A 17,131-nucleotide genomic window follows, 5' to 3' on the forward strand; every position below is an offset into this window, starting at 1 on the left:
TTATTCGAAAGAAAATCCTGTTTGAAATAGTTTTGATAGGATTTAATTTTACAAATTAGCTAATCGTGTCTCGAGTGTGCTTTTAAAGTAAGCTTTAATGTCAGCGTCAATTTTCATCAAATTGATTCGTTCAGGTTGCAAAAGCTTCTCCAACGTGTCCCTTTTGCTAATCCAAAATAGCAAATTGATTAGCAAAACCAAGCCCTCGTTCTGGTACTCCTCGTTCAACATCTTAATAGCGCCAACATTAGCCACGATGTCCTCTACGTTCTCCTCCAAGCTGTGCAGAAAAATTGTGTTCTTCTGTTTGGCCAAGCAGAGTAATGCCTTCAGCACATTGAAATCTATAACTTTCTTCTTGAGCAAATTCGGAAGCATTCGTAACCAAAGCGTGAAGATTTCTTGCCTGTTGGAATGAAACATTTGTATTCGTGAATTATTTGGGACTAAACCAAATCAACTTACCCGTACTCTCTCCAGAGACGATCGTTTAGAACAATAATGTCGCAGAAAAGGATCAGAATTCGATTTCGCGTATCCTGAGGTAATTTCGCTTGTATGTAGACCTCTAGCAATGTTTTCAACAGTCCTCTTGTATTCTTATTTACCGAGGCGTGGTCCGTTTCAAGTAACATGTAACGCAAAACCTTAAGCAGAAGAGAGTTCACCTCTGGCGAACGGAATTTCCAGTTGTTGACGCACCTTTCCACATAGTTGACGACTTTGTCATAGTTCTTGCTATGGTCTGAACGGAAGTTCTCGTTCAAGCAGCAATACAAATAGCAAATGTTGAAGTTCTGCTGATAACACTTCTCGTCGACATTCCGTTCCTTTGGATCGTCTGGCATTTGAGCTGCGTTACGACCCTTCCCACCTGTTGATCCCGGACTCTGATAAAACGGGAAACCCTTCAAGATATGATTACAGAAATCTTCAGAGTATTGCTCCCGGAACCAGCGGGTCATATCGACGTTGTTCGTCTCCTGGCCGTAAATTACGATCAGCTCCCAAAGTTGGATAGCAATATCCAACAGAAGGCCCAAAGTGGTGGCCCCCTCATGAGACAGCACGTGTTCGATCGTTTCGCCACCAGCGGACGTGGGACGGACTTCGAGCCACGACTCGAACAGCAATGGCATCAACATTTGCACGTAGGTTTTCAGCTTGCGTCCTTCGTCGATCTGGTCGGACAGCGACAGTTTGCCTTCACCGATGGACTTTCGGAACAGGCAGGTCAATTGACAGGGCTGGTACAGACGATGGCGAACCAGGGGGAAGTGCAGCTGTTCTCGGTAGTCGAAGACGTTGTTGATGGGTTGAGCAATAGCCGATACGTGGATCGATTTAGTGGTAAAGCTTGAATGTAAAAAAAATGAGTTAGATTTCATTCTTTTCACAATTGTGTTGTTTGAAAATATGTCTCTCGGAAAATATTACTTATCAAACTTTTTATTGGAGGTTCTAAGAAGCCATGTCTGTGTGTAAAATGTATGTGTGTACGCAAAACATAAGAACATTATCAAACTTTCATTACTACATTATTTCTTCTAATTCTAAACTGGTTTTCTTGCCACAGAACTCCTATTCAACATTTATTTTAGAAAAAGTTTGTTTTAAATCTTTATTTTTGAGGTGTTATGCCCTGGGTTGATTCAACTCAGTTCAAAACAATGGAAAAAAATCAGAATAATCCACCTAGCGGTGCCTTTCGCGTGTACATATTATAAAACAAGAAAACACATAAAGGTAACAAGAAAAGCTCAGAAGAGAGGTCAAAATTGCACTCTAGGGAGATAGATTCAGTAATTTCCATCAATTCACATGTATTTGCGTTTATTTAAATGCGTTACCGCAGTTTTTTAAAAAAAAAAATCGAATTCGCAATCTTTTTCCATCCTTGGAAAAATGTGGAAAAAATAAATATTTTTCTAATAACTCCGGAACGCAATGTCCGATTGGGCCAACTTTCCATAGGCAAAAATAAGGAATGATTCCGCGTCGAATGCCATGGATATCGTAAATCGGATAATGCGAAGTGCCAAAAAGTGTGTCTCACATTTTTTGTACACATACAGACATCACCTCAATTCGTCGAGCTGAGTCGATTGGTATATAACACTATGGGTCTCCGAGCCTTCTATTAAAAGTTATGTTCTGGAGCAATGCTATAGCCTTTACGTATACTTAGTATACGAGAAAGGCAAAAATAATGGAGTCTTGGGTACTGGAGTCGTATAGATCTTTGAAGTTCGTTGTCCGTCCATAGAGCGTGTCTTTTTATGGTCCGTGTTCGTTTGTTTCTGTCGTCGATCTGGAGTGATATTTTGTAAGGTGTCCGTAGTCGTCGCATTTGATTATCGTCGTCGTTTCGGGGAGATTTGATGCAGGGATTTTATAATTGATCAAAAAGTTTAGCGTCTTTAAGGAAGTTGATCATTAGGGTTTCTTTCATTCGGTCATTGCTCATAGAATCTCGGATGCCGCTAATCTGGTATTGAGCTCTGAGTGGTTCCAGCTGCGGGCATTCGCATATCATGTGCTCAACGCTTTTTTGCAGGTTGCAGGTTTCGCACATTTTCCAGAATGGGCCTATTGTCGATTTCTCTTTGTATCCAGTGTTTCGCATCTGCCCCAGGTACTGATCGCGTGAGGTAATGACTTGATCGGCCAAGATTTGCCAATACATCAGCTTCTTCGTTGCCATGGATGTCAGCATGGCCGGCAACCCACATAAAGGAGATGCCTGGACCCACGGGTATTTTGCCCGTTGGGATTCTAAGCCTAGCAAGACGTTTGCTGAGTCGGTGGCAATCAGGATTGATTGGTTACTTGGCTTTGATGAAAGTGCTGCTGCCTCTAGTGAGAAAACAGAGAACTGATCGGCTAGTCTTTTGTGGATTTGCATGTCAGGACCGAATGAACAATAGCCATCTGAATATCGGATTTCGGTGGTTTGATGCTCAGTCCGTATCCGTTCTGAAAAAAAAAAAAACGCTTCAGCCTTCTTTTCCGGGGGTTTTTCCACCGGGGGAAGCGTGGAGTTGGCCACCGTGTTCAGGGCAAGGTTTTCTTGGTCAGCAAGGAAGCAAGCTTGCCCGTTACCCGTGGTGCGCTCTATATATCCAATCGCTTTGGAGCAGATTGCCAATGCCGCTTTATGCTTAAAAGGGGCAACGCCAGATTCTACACAGGCCGCAAGAGCCGGGGTGGAACATAGGAGACCGGATAATGTTCGACTGGCGTTATTATAGGTTGGAGACAGCTATCGCATCATCTCTTCAAAAGCCCTGCAGGTAATTTCGGTGCCATAGATCAAGCGACTGGTAAAAATAGCGTCGACGACAGGCCTCCGTATTGCCCTATCACTGCGGGTATGTTTGTTGGTGATCAACCTCATCAAGGCAACTCGACTTACTTAGGCCTCCTTGGCTCAAATTACCGTCATCCAGTCATTGACGAGAAAGACAGCCATGTGCTTGTACCACCCCGTAGTAATAAAACCACCCACCGAGGAGGAAAAGCAGTCTCCAGCTGGACGAGGGAAGTACTTTTGTTTCAAAACTACATCATCCAATAGCGAAGACATAATTATATCCGGTAGATGCTTCATTTGGTTGTATTTCGCTTCAAAAAAAACGAACAGTGGGTAATGTCTGTGACATAACCGCTAAGTGGACGTAGGACTTGACTTGACCATGCCTTTAAGATACATAATATGTCCAAATTTCTCACATCAACTATTTTGGATAAATAATCGGCGTTGCATACCATTCCTTGGCAAAATCTTCTCATAAAAACCGACACAGAAATCAAATCTACCTCGAACAAAAATCATCAAAAAAAATTCAGGAAGTATCTGTCCGGTCACGAAATATTAGCCTCGACAGTGGCAACCTTCCCACTAAAGGACTGCCTGAAATAAACCACAAGTTGGCTCAGTAGGGAATGTAGACTGTATCTCAGCCCTTCCACTGAAGGGCCTTCTAATCCGTGCGATAGCGACTGAAGGAGAACATTATTTTTAACTCTTGGAGCCTTGAAAAAGGCTGTTTGCTTCGGCTAAGTGCAAAAAGTAAGAAAACGATATTTTCAAATAACCGCGAATTTCTAGTGATGGTATAAAAAAGACTGAATGCTCTGCGAGCGAATGCACTTTGCTTCCCAGTTGGTGGGCCAATCAGCTAGTGTCTTGTATCCCGCTTCTTTGTCAGCCAAAGCGTCATCATCATCAACGCGTTCGAGAAGGGCTTCTTCTTTTTTACGCTTGTTGCTCGCTGCTGGCGTCTATTTCTTAACGGGACTTATCGCTTGATACAGGCCAATAAGCCGGGCAAGCGAGCTTAGAATTGCAGTTCAGGTGGGAAGTAGGGTGTTCTTTTCTGAGACAACATTGTTAGTAGTAGAAGGAAGGACATGTGATTTCGGGTGATAAGATTTAGAATTCATAACATGGGACGATCATTCAGTCACGTTCGCTTTGTGTGCGGTCAGTATCAAACAATGTTTTTCTACATATTTTTTTATCAATGCCAAAAAATCCAACATTTTGATGAAAAATTGATTGATAGTTTATTAATGTTTGAGCTGTTATCGGTGGTTTTTTATCCAAATAAGATTATGTGAAAGATTTGAACATCTTATGAATCTTTAAAGGCATGGTCAAGTGAAGTCCTTCGTCCACTTCGCGGTTAAGTCAGAAAAATTATCCACTGTTAGTTTTAACGCTATTTATGAAAATCACGCATAAAATTTTATCTCTAGAATATTGGATTTGGCACTCAAGTATGTACAATTTCAGGGTTGTTACGACTAAGCGGATTTCGCGATTTTCGCGGATTTTGCGGTTTTCGCGGATTCGGCGCGGATTTTACTTAACGATTTTAGGACTTTGTGTGGATTTAGTTTTAGGAGTATTTAAACAAATGAAATTCTATATCTAAGGACGTTTTTTTTGAAAATTAGTTTTATGTCTATCTAGATGGGCTTTATTCTCGTTAGCAAATGTTTTCGAGAACAAAATTAACGTTTATAGTTATTTACTAACATCAATTTTCGGATATTAACAAACCCTGTTTGAATTCCATGGTTACACTCTTGAGCATTGATTAAACAAATGTTATGAGGAGAGGGGCGCCACTTGTTGTCTTTTTAAACCATTCTGAAGCATGGCGCATTCAAAACATGTCTGTTGAAGGACATGAACACCCGTCATTTAAGTGCTTCCGCAGAAATTGTTTTTGATGTTGATTTAAAAAAAAAAATTGTTGAACATTTTTGAAAATGTTTTCCCGGAAGAGTTTTTGCAGAGATTCCCGAGAAATTCCCGCAAGAATTCACGTTGCGATTTCCTTCGAAGTTTATATAGCTATGATCACAAGAATTTCTGTGAAAAATCCTGAAAATTTAACAACAGATTTTTCGGAAGTTTTTCAGCAGGAAGTCACCAACCAATTTCTGTTAGAATTTTCCAAGCGATTTTTGTAGGAATTAATTAGGGGTGTCCACATACAGTTCCCGAAAATTTCCTGCATGTTCTTTTTGAGGAATTCACAAAAATTTATGAAAAAATGAAATTCCGCATAAATTTCCGGGGAACCTTTTGCAAGAATGGAGAAATTTCCACAGATGTTCTCGGAGAAACACCCGCAGACAATTTTGGAGCGACTTCTTCAGAAATTCCAAGAAGGACCATCTAGATGAGTTGTTATATCAACTGCTTTTTCCTTAAACTTATTTTCAATTTTGTACAAACATGTGTAACGTTGAAGTTAAAACATATACTTAAAATCAGTAATATTATAAAAACTTTGGATTTGATTTTAGTCGGCGCAGATTTAGCGCGGAAAATATTTCAGGATCTCCGTAACAACCCTGCAATTTCTATCCCGAAGTGAATTGAAAGCTTCGATATTGATCTCTATCATTGGCTCTCTGAAGAACCGTTTGTTTTTTAAACATACATGCTGCATCATGTGGCTTTTCTTCAGCCTGTCTCGGCTCATCACCGATGCCGGCCGGTCTCGGCTCGACTCTGCTGCTGCTGCTGCTGCCGGTATCTGCTCAGCATTGCTGCTTTGTCGGGTCTGTACGGTGGACTGCTGCTGTACTAGCTAGGTTTCGGCTGATGATGGTGGCTTCGATGACTTCATTCCCTGCTAAAAGGTGCAGGTTCAATCGATAATGCGGTTGCTTCGCTTGTCCCGGTCAGAATGAAAGGAAAAAATCGCATTGCGCTATTTTATGGCTTCTCGGCAGACCCAGCGGCTGCTCATTCGCTGGTGTTTGCACCAATCAGAACGTGGTAATGGAATGATGCAAGAATTATGCGGTACCCATATTTATAGGTTCCCTTGATCTCAATGTTTTTCATTGAAAACAGTTTCATGGACATGAAAGGCATACTTGAAATCTGTCGACTGAGGGGCTTACCGCAGAAATTCGTCCACTGAGACGAACGCTATTAACGTTTAAAATCTTTCAACACAGCGTAACGCGGTCGATTTGAATATTTTGAAATGACACCCGGTATAGTGAATAGAGACGTAAGTCCTACGTCAAAACTGCCTCTTGCAACATGTTTTCCCAAGAGGGGAAATCGACGATTTACTCTCATATATAAGAGACCGTGAGCTGAACGCTTCGGGCTTTTACCGCTAATAGTGTTTGGTCGCTTCACCAGTACAAGGCTCGACGGCCCGGGTTTAGTGTAGTTTTTGGCATTGTGGCAGCGGCTGCGTTGTGGATCAAGCTCGAGAAGTCCTCTATGCGGAAGGATGGTCCATGTTCCAGTTCTTTGTTCAATTCCTCTCGAAAGTTTGTCCAGTTGGCTTCATTATACAGCCACCGAGGGCGACGACTGGTTTTCGGAGCGACTATATTTGCGAGCTCCAGCACTAATAGGTGTGTGTGATCGCTTCCCATGTGGTCACAGTCCACGGACAAGAGTAGATGGTAAGTGACAAGGGCCGAGCACAAACAGACATCGATTGCCGTATCGAATTGACCGCGGGAAAATGTTGTAGAACCATCGTTCAGCACAGTTATATCACGTTCGCTGGCTAGGCTGATTATGGATCCTCTTGCATTGTTGCGTCGGCTGTCTGATGCTTGATGAGTCCATTGTCATCGTCGAGTACAAGCATTGGATGTGGTATTTAGGTTAGCGCCGCCCTAAGCTGGTTTTGTAGGTTGTTGATTTTTTCGTTTGAGAGATACCAAGAAACTACAGAAATTGATGAAGGCCACGACATTCGGACGGCGACAATTGGTAGGTTTGAGTTAATTTCAATTTGTGTGACAGCAAGTTCTGTATATGTTCCGATAGCTACCGAGTGGTAAATATTGGTTCCGGTTTTCATATGCCAACGAAACTTCTGGCTGATCGTCGTACCCATGGTCGTTGGAGTGACCCTGTGATTTTTTTTTCAATGCGAGTACAGCTGGCTGCTACTTGTGTACCAGCATCTCCAGGTCTGGAAGGTTATGGAAGAATCCATTAATTTGCATTGGATGGCAAAAACAGTCTTGCCATTATCTACCGGATGGCGGAGAGTATCATCGTGCGTACACAGGTTGTCGGTAAACCCCGTCAGGGCTCCACCGAGCGCAGGTCCACGTTGTTAGTCCACCACTGGCAGAGGTGAAGGAGCTACGGGTAGTGTGGATACTTTCCAGATCAAACAAAACTTTCGCAATGGCTTCTTCATTAGTATACACCCAATCCGTTTCAATATGTAAACCTAATTTTCATGAGTGTTAGTTTGTCATTGCTTTCGATGGTCTTTCGTGTTTGCTATTCAACATCGCTTTGGAAGGGGTAATACGAAGAGCAGGGATTAATACGAGTGGTACAATTTTCAATAAGTCCGTCCAGCTATTTGGTTTCGCCGACGACATAGATATTATGGCACGTAACTTTGAGAAGATGGAGGAAGCCTACATCAGACTGAAGAGGGAAGCTAAGCGGATCGGACTAGTCATCAACACGTCGAAGACGAAGTACATGATAGGAAGAGGTTCAAGAGAAGACAATGTGAGCCACCCACCGCGAGTTTGCATCGGTGGTGACGAAATCGAGGTGGTAGAAGAATTTGTGTACTTGGGCTCACTGGTGACTGCCGAAAATGACACCAGCAGAGAAATTCGGAGACGCATAGTGGCTGGAAATCGTACGTACTTTGGACTCCGCAAGACGCTCCGATCGAATAGAGTTCGCCGCCGTACCAAACTGACAATCTACAAAACGCTAATTAGACCGGTAGTCCTCTACGGACACGAGACCTGGACGATGCTCGTGGAGGACCAACGCGCACTTGGAGTTTTCGAAAGGAAAGTGCTGCGTACCATCTATGGTGGGGTGCAGATAGCGGACGGTACGTGGAGGAGGCGAATGAACCATGAATTGCATCAGCTGTTGGGAGAACCATCCATCGTTCACACCGCTAAAATCGGACGACTGCGATGGGCCGGGCACGTAGCCAGAATGTCGGACAATAACCCGGTGAAAATGGTTCTCGACAACGATCCGACGGGCACAAGAAGGCGAGGTGCGCAGCGGGCAAGGTGGATCGATCAGGTGGAAGATGACTTGCGGACCCTCCGTAGACTGCGTGGTTGGCGACGTGTAGCCATGGACCGAGCCGAATGGAGAAGACTTTTATATACCGCACAGGCCACTTCGGCCTTAGTCTGATTAAATAATAATAATAATAGTTTGTCATTGCTCCTCCAAAATTATCTTGATTTAAGATCTAAGTAGGGGAACGGTTCGGCACTCCATCCCCCAGCTCATCAAAAACAAAGCAATGAAAATTAATTTGGTTTGTTTCTTATTTTTTTTTTTTCACCAGTGAGCACGCGTGTTAGCAAAACGAAGCGACGAGTGCTGTATTTCTTGGTTTTGCGATGAGATGAATATATATATATGTTCAGTGAGATTGATAACGGAACAGTTCCCCTATATGCCAGATTCACAATGAATAAGAAGGTGGTGCTGTCGACAGCAGACCCGCCTCTTTCAAGAAAAGAAACATCGCCTGGAAGAAGCGTAGTGAGAGGAGATGGACCAGTTGTGCCCTTATTAGAAAACACGCATGTTCTATCAGAAGTTCAAAGCATCCCGCAAAAGCTGAGTGCCGCCAGCCGAGATTTGCAGGGATAAGGGCTGTCTTGGTACAGTGATCACCACGTCACTATCTAAGGCATACCTGGGTGGACGTTAGGCAGAATAACAGCGATTTCAACAATGTTTGTACTCTCATATAGGGACGTTCCGATACTTCCGATATATCGGAATATCGATATTTTTGTTTCGATATCCGATATTTTTGTATCGATATTTTGCTTTCAATATATCGGTCATATCGATATTTTCGCTTTCGATATTGATATATTGAATCAGAACAAAGTAACACAAAAATAACATACCATACCATACAATTGGTAATTTGTGTAAGAAAATGCTTCAAAATAGATCTGCAATGCCGTATTTTTACTGGTTTAGAGGATTTTTCTTGGTAGCGCGGATGGTATGAGGTGTGCACTGCCATCACAAATAGTTTTAGCAACTGACACTTTGCATTGACGCGCCGTTGTGCAACATCTGTCATGCCGCTGGTGCTTGAATCCTTATGCGAATTCAATTATATATTTGATGTGTTTCTATGATACCTAAATTAGATGAATCAACTTTTTGCCTAAATTAGATAAATCAAAGTTAGGAAGAGATTTGTGGAAATGGGACTTAAGAAGAATTGGAAAACATATGAAAATTTCCTTCAAAATAATGCCCCGTAGGAATTAAAGAGAATTTCTTTAAAATATTTCTAGGGGTTTCTGATGAAATTTTTTATTTTTTTATGGTGAAACTTTTTGCGTAAATTTTAAAGAATGCCCGGGAAAATCGAAGAAAATTTCCTGCCGTTAGTTTCTCGTGAAAATTTAGGAGAAACTATAGTTAGTTAACAATTTTTCAATGTATGTTCCCGTGAAAATTCTGGATTTTAAAAATTAAAAAAACTTCCGTGGAAATTCTGAAGAAAGAAAGAAAGAAAGAGAAGAGAACAACCCGATATAGAAAAATCGACAGTGGAATTTCGACAAATTTCTCGAAACTTCAGTTGAATTGTTCGAGCTAACGGAAAATAGCGAGGTCTGTATCATGTCTAAAAAGCCGCCGCTACAGGTTAAATCTGGCGCTTCCATCGATTTTGCTTGTGATTGACGTTTGTGCACTACCACCATCTGGTTGCCGCTTGAACAAACACAATGGTTTTAGCATTGGGCGACAATGTTTCTGTGACGATGATTTTTATTGCATTTTGTTCTAAGTGAGACGTCTGTTTCTTTGTAGTTTGAGGTTGGGGAAACGTCACTGGATTAAGTAAAAGAAAAAAATCATTTCTAATAATTATTGTAAGGAGGTTATAGAGTAATACGAAAGTAATTGAATTATTTTCAGCAAATTAATTGTAAATTTTTTTATTTTAGAAATATCATATGATTTTCCGATATATCGATATTTTCATTCCAATATATCGATGATATCGATACTTTGATTCGATTATCGTATCGAATCAAATATCGATATTTTGAAGTATCGGAACGTCCCTACTCTCATACCGCCCTCTGCTACACTGAGGATACTGGCCGTAAGATTTTCATACGACCAAACTTATGAGAATGTTTCATACGAATTAAACTATGAAAATCGTGGGATCCTTTTTCGATCAATTCTAACTTTTTATTGGGTATCCAACAAAACAGTTTCTCGAAGCGTCGATGGGCGTGTGGTGTGAACGCACGCCTCCTAATCACGATGTCCATGGTTCGAACCCGGGTTACACTTTTTTTTAACAAACTGAAAATATTTCATGAGATTGTCGTATGAAATGCATTCCATAAGAGAATCGTATGAAAATCAATACATTTTCTTGTGATGAAATTTCAAAAGAGAAACGTATGATGTTCTTACGACCAGTATCCTCAGTGTAATCTTCAGTTTCTATTCATTTCACACTTGCCGCTCGCTTGCGGTGTCAATCGAATCTGTATCTTTTTCATTACTTTCATCTACTTTCTTTCGCTTTGAGTAGTATAATTATCACCGAAAAAAGCCAATAAATTAATTTCGATAAAGTCATGCGGTAATAAAAACTATCCTAATTACCTATTCTATATTGCATACATAAAAATGAATTTCTGTCTGTCTGAACATTATAGACTCCGAAACTACTGAACCAATCAGCGTGAAAATTTGTATGCAGAGGTTTTTGGGGCTGGGGAAGGTTCTTTAGATGGCTGGGGACCCCTCCCTCTTTTGAAAAGGGGGGCTCCCATACAAATGAAACAGAAATTTCTGCATAACTCAAGAACTACGCACAGAATAAATAAATTTTAGGTGAAACAAAGTTCGTCGAAGAAGTATACAATAATTGCAAGTTGTGTATAAGGTTGTCAGGTTGCCGACTCAAATACGATAAGTGTATCTATCAGTAAAACAAACGGCAGAGGAGATAGCTGCGGCGAAGAAAGAAAGTGCTCGTAGAAGTAAAAATGCGTTTTCTAAAAATAGCAGCAATCCACGACTCAGAGGAAAGGCTATTATCGCCATAACTGATGGAAAGAGCTGCGCGGATGTCCCGAAAGCCATAAGAGGAGAGAAAACACTCTCTGGTCTAGGAAAAAAAACACGTCAACTGCATCCGTATGACGCAGAAGAGCGAGATGATTTATGTCCTGAGGCGAGATGCTGCACAGAAGAGCTCTGTGTACAAAAAATTTACTGAATACTTGGGGGGTGATTGGATATATGTCAGAGTCCTATGCCCAGAGTCAGTCATCCAATGGAAGGGCTTGGATGGAATTACTGAAGCTGGTGACCTACTCATTACATTAAAAGATCAGTGTGGAGTAGAGATCCAGACCACCGCGATATAAATGTGAGGGGTCCTTCCATCAAAAGGACTAGAAAGAGGAAAAGGAGGAGATGAATAAACTGATACGGTTAATCAAGATCAAGACGACGATGGATCGGGTGATGTGTTTTGTTCTAGCTAAGTTCTAGTTTCAGTGGTATTCTCGAGTCCCTTTGAAACGCGCAGAGGGTTACGGCAAGGTGATGGCCTTTCGTGCCTGGAGAAAACTTACATCAGACTGAAAAGGGAAGGTAAGCAGATTGGACTAGTCATCAATACCCAGGGCAATGTAAGCCACCCACCACGAGTTTGTATCGGTGGTGACGAAATTGAGGTGGTCGAAGAATTGGGCTGGTGACCTTCGATAGCGATACTAGCAGAGAAATTCGGAGACGCATTATGGCAGGAAATTTACGTACTTTGGACTTCGCAAGACGCTCCTAACGAATAAAATTCTCCGCTGTACCAAACTGACTATCTACAAAACGCTCAAAGTCCTCTACGGACGAGACCTGAACGATGCTCGTTGAGGACCAACGCGCACTTGGGGGTTTCGAAAGGAAAGTGCTTGCATCAGCTGTTGGGAGAACCATCCATCGTTCACAACGCGAAAATCGGACGACTCCGGTGGGTCGGACACGTAGCCAGAATGTCGGATAGTAATCCGGTGAAAATGGTTCTCGACAACGATCCGACGGGCACAAGAAGGCGAGCTGCACTGTGAGCAATGCGAATCGATCAGTTGGAGGGCGATTTGCGGACCCTCCGTAGACTGCGTGGTTTGCGATGTGAGGCCATGGACCAAGCTAAGGCTTTTATATACTGCACAAGTAACTCCGGCCTTAGTTTGAGCAAATAAAAATAATGGACCAAGCATAACAGGTACTTACGGATTATCTTTATCGTCGGTTTCCATGGGTTCGTTCTCAACCGTCGCCTCCACTCCTTGACTTTTCTTACTATCAATCAATATCCGCAGCATACCAATCAAACGCATCAGCACGCGCGTTCGCCACTTGGTATTTGTTGATTGCTTATTCAGGCTCAACGTCAACGTCCGTTCCGGTTTTGATTCGCTACGCAACTTAGATATCATGTCCAGGAATTGCGGGAAAATTTTGTCCCTATTCAACAGAATAAGCTGCGGCAAATGCTGCAGATAGGTGTCCAACAATAGTAACGAATCTTCCTGAATCCTCGGCTGGATGTGAGTCATTGCGCACCGCAGGAAGGACAACAGAACGTCGAAGAACGGATGTACATTATCCTGTCCGGCGGCGGCGAATAGCACTCCCAGTGTTTTGTAGCAATCTCTACGCACATCCCGTTCTATATCGATGGAGATGCTGGCGATCGACTTGATAGCCGTGCTTAAGTGATTGTCTGTGACTTCCGTAGGTAGTTTGGCGAGGATTTCCCGTATACCACGGAGGCCGTCGCACTTGGCTGTTGAATTTGTGTGCTTCAATTTTGCGAGGCAGTCCTGAAACGGTGATCAATATGTGATTATATTCTAATTAGCGAACGTAGATCAATGTAGTAGAATCATAAATTTTTTGAACGTATAATTATTTGATATATATGTGAGTAGGTGCATATTATCTAAATACATACAAATGGATAATACCGATAATACCGACCGATATTGCCATCAATCATAATTCTTACCTTAACGGTCAAACTACGGCTAGACAAGACATTGGCATCCGTTAGGTTCCGTTGCTTAATCTGATCCGGGATTACAATCTTCCGCACTTTGAAATTAGTCTTTGTGACATTGGTACCTTTCGGTAGCTTGGCGCCTTTAAGAGCACTTTTCAATTTGATTTTACTTTTTTCAGCTTTTTTAAATTTTCTCGAGTTTCCTCCCATTTTTGTATTTTTGTATTAATAAAATAGAGATTGAACGCAAACCGAACAAAACAACTCGCACCAAATGAAGTAAACAGAAGCACGTGTCAGCACTCAGCCAGATGATCGACCTGACGAGGCCGACAGCACTTTTTACATGCTGTCAGTGCATCAAAATATGTCACAAAGTGCATTAAAAATTAGAAACAAACAATCCAGCCAGCTGATGAAACGCGAAGCCATTTTTATATAACTTCAAAAGGTTCTAGATTTTAACTGAATTTCCTTATTATTCAAAGCTAATGTCCATCTTTTTCAGAGCACAAACAACAAACCAATTCAATCATGGGCGGTTGGATGATGGAGGTCGGCAGAATGGCCCTGTACATGACGTTCCCGGTGGCGATGTTTTATTGGTTCAATCAGCCGGAGTATTTCGAAAAGTGGGTTACTGAAACAAAGCGACAGATCTATCCGCCGGAGAACAAAGAACACCGGGAAGCAATCGAGCAGTGTATCCGGAATATGAGGGAGAAAAAGGATCGGGAATTGTTCGCAGCGCTAGAAGAGATGGAGCGGAAGGAAAAGCAGTAAGATTATTCATCTGTACATACAAATAGCGAATAAATATTTAAGATTTAACACAAATTATTGAGAAAATTATTTCGAGCTTTTTAGTGGAATGTCTTCACTTGTCATAAGACGAGTTTGTACCTTTCCCTTTAATTCCGAATTCCGACTTCCCTTTTTCGACTCACTCGACTTCCACTTCCAGTCGAGTCACTGAAGACGACCTTACTGTTGAGGTCGAAATACGTATCTGTCAAGGTACAATGAAGTGGTGGAATTAAATTCATTCATGTTGTATATCACAAAGATTGCAGAATTCTTCATCCCCACACTGGGACAGCCGCCTCGCAGCTTAGTGTTCCATTAAGCACTTCCACAGTTATTAACTGCGAGGTTCCTAAGCCAGGTTTTCTTTTTTGCATTCGTATATCATAAGGCTAACACGATGATACTTTAATGCCCAGGGAAGTCGAGACAATTTCCAATCCGAAAATTGCCTAGACCGGCACCGGGAATCGAACCCAGCCACCCTCAGCATGGTCTTGCTTTGTAGCTGCGCGTCTTACCGCACGGCTAAGGAGGACCCACATTGCAGAATTCACATTCATTTGATAATGAACGACATAATAAAGGCATAAATCTCTCACGTTATATATACGGCACATGGTGCCTATAACAAATATTGAAAACAAGTTTATCGCATTCTGGATACAACTGCGAGAGAAGCAACACCCACCGAAAAGCGCTTCGTTCGCGCTTACTTGGTATTAGGGACCAACATTTTTGCACAGCTGTGCAAAATATGTTGTACATTTAAAATGCATCATCAGCACCAGGGCTCCCGAATCAGTTAAGTAAATATTTAACTCATGCTTATTCTGCGTCTCGATGGGAGTTATCGATAATTGGTCACTTCATTCGAAACGCATCGTATGTACCTCATAGGGGCGATACAAATATGACGTCCACTCAGGGCTGCTGGGACTATGTCCAGGAGCTGTACGGCCTCTGCGAGTTAGGGGGCCTGCCTAGGAGGAGTTGGGGTTTGGCAGTGGGCTCTGTTAAACCACTACAAAAAGGTACATGCGTCCGCAAGCAGGCCATATCAAAGCGACCGTGTGCCGCTCAAAGCGCACAGCTTCGGTAGGGTAGGATTAAATCCCACACCAACAGTGATGCACAAATGGTGCACGGGGAGTGCCCCTACTTAAAAAGGGTAGCGCGTAGTCTGATTCGGCAGAAGAGTGAGTGATCGGCCTGTGCTTAAGAAGGAGTATTTTTTTTCTTCCTAAGCAATGGAGGGGGAATCTGCTCAACAGACATCCTGGGTTGACCAGGAAGTGCGGGGTTAGGGATCACCGAGGGAGGCAGGACTACATCCCCGACCCGCTAAACCGTTGTTCTTCGGGCGGCCACTTGTTCGATTAAATTATGACCCATGAAGCCGACTCCGATCCCTTGGACCACCTCTTATTTGCGCCTGAACTAGCCATCCTTGAGTCCACGCGCCAACTTCTGTGTAGCTCCGAGATTGGCGCCTACCCTAGACTTCTTGCTACCCTCATTCGCCTGGGCCTTCGTTATGGCCCTTGACGTCTTCGGTTTCCTCTTGTTCTTGACCAGGGTCCAGGAGGCGTCATCCCCCTCTATTTCCTTGGTCTGGGGCGGCTGAGAGCTCTCAGCCTGCCGTAACCCCATACCACCGTCTTTCCTGGGTGGACGGACCTTTCCAGGTCCTTCCTCCCCCGGTTTTGGAGGTACCTGGCCGGGGTTCAGCATCCCAGCCCCACTACCCTTGTTCGGGGTAGTAACCCTTCGCGTTTTGAAGCGGCCCCCAGGGAGCTCATCCCCTGGAGACTGTCTCCCCCGTTTTTGTGTCTGCTCGGTTGGAGCAGTCACCCCCGACGTACCCGCAAATACTTGAGCCTCAGTCTGGGTAGACTTTGGCACCACCGTCTTCGCTGGCACGCCCTCGGTCGATTCGACCTTGCCCGAGTCCGCGAATCCTTGGGCCTCAATCTGGGTAGACCTCGACTCCACGGATTTCACGGGTTTATACTTGGCCGTCCCGACCGCCCTCTCCAGCTTGGCGTCCAACATCGACTTTCGAAGTTTCAGCAAGCTCCTCTTGAGGTCGAAGGCCGAAAGCCCATCGCCTTTGCGATTCATCGCCTCTAAAAGCCATATGGGCCGTCAATAACCTCTACCGGCGTTTTTTTTAGCCGAGATGAAGGTTAAGTGACCCACGCTGGCGCTGCGCACTGAGCTCCCGACTACTAGGCGGAGACCTGAACAACCCACCTCTTGCGAAGGGGTTGTCGCCTACACTACTACCACTAGTTGAAGAATTGCCTTGGTTTTCCATTTTGGTCCCACGAGTTGCTCGAGAAAAAAGGTCCACCACGCCAGAGCCCAGCATGATGCGGTAAGGGACAATTACTGTGGAGGGTGCCCAGGTACCCCACAGGCTCCGTTAGAAGCCTAGATCATTATTTCACCCCCCTGGCCATGCATCCCCTCGGCACGGGTCGCTTAACGCCTTGGAATTAGGGGTTAGCGACGATGGTCCCTTTGGTCGCACCCCCTCACTCTAGCTGATGTCAGAAGGACAACAGTGCCCAGGCTGCTTTACCAGCTAAGTACAAAACCCTTAGCTGGCGGTCGATTGTCATCGGAAGACCCGTGGAAGCGTGAGATTGGAACTTGTGAGGACCAAAGCTGTGTAGGTCGCTCCTACCCACATGTCAACTCACCATTTCGCAGCCCAAAGCAATATGTCATTTTCAATACTGAAC

At 43.4% G+C, this 17,131-nt stretch overlaps 2 protein-coding genes across 2 annotated transcripts; one reads left to right on the plus strand and one right to left on the minus strand.

Moving 5' to 3' along the window:
• Window positions 1–26: 26 nt before the first annotated feature.
• On the minus strand, window positions 27–13,903 carry LOC134226915 (testis-expressed protein 10 homolog). The gene is made up of 4 exons (XM_062708025.1): window positions 13,584–13,903; window positions 12,806–13,398; window positions 466–1,356; window positions 27–406 (listed from the first exon to the last, which is right to left on the minus strand). Exons 1-4 carry the CDS (start codon window positions 13,785–13,787, stop codon window positions 49–51), a joined length of 2,046 nt encoding a protein of 681 aa, XP_062564009.1. The 5' UTR covers window positions 13,788–13,903; the 3' UTR covers window positions 27–48.
• On the plus strand, window positions 13,895–14,412 carry LOC134226917 (protein PET100 homolog, mitochondrial). Its single transcript, XM_062708028.1, has 2 exons — window positions 13,895–14,028; window positions 14,086–14,412. The coding sequence occupies exon 2, from the start codon at window positions 14,112–14,114 to the stop codon at window positions 14,358–14,360; it is 249 nt and encodes an 82-aa protein (XP_062564012.1). The 5' UTR covers window positions 13,895–14,028; window positions 14,086–14,111; the 3' UTR covers window positions 14,361–14,412.
• The last annotated feature ends 2,719 nt before the right edge of the window (window positions 14,413–17,131 follow it).

Source organism: Armigeres subalbatus, chromosome 3 (genome assembly GCF_024139115.2).
Source record: "Armigeres subalbatus isolate Guangzhou_Male chromosome 3, GZ_Asu_2, whole genome shotgun sequence".
In the NCBI taxonomy this organism is placed as follows: Eukaryota; Metazoa; Arthropoda; class Insecta; order Diptera; family Culicidae; genus Armigeres; species Armigeres subalbatus.

Excerpts from the sequence above, each read along its gene's own strand:
- LOC134226915 (XM_062708025.1), bottom strand. The coding sequence starts at position 13,787 with ATGGGAGGAAACTCGAGAAAATTTAAAAAAGCTGAAAAAAGTAAAATC. Across the intron at positions 13,399-13,583 it reads GCCGTAGTTTGACCGTTAAG|GACTGCCTCGCAAAATTGAA; the intron begins GTAAGAATTATG and ends TCACCGTTTCAG. Across the intron at positions 1,357-12,805 it reads ACCGACGATAAAGATAATCC|CTTTACCACTAAATCGATCC; the intron begins GTAAGTACCTGT and ends TTTACATTCAAG.
- LOC134226917 (XM_062708028.1), top strand. The coding sequence starts at position 14,112 with ATGGGCGGTTGGATGATGGAGGTCGGCAGAATGGCCCTGTACATGACG.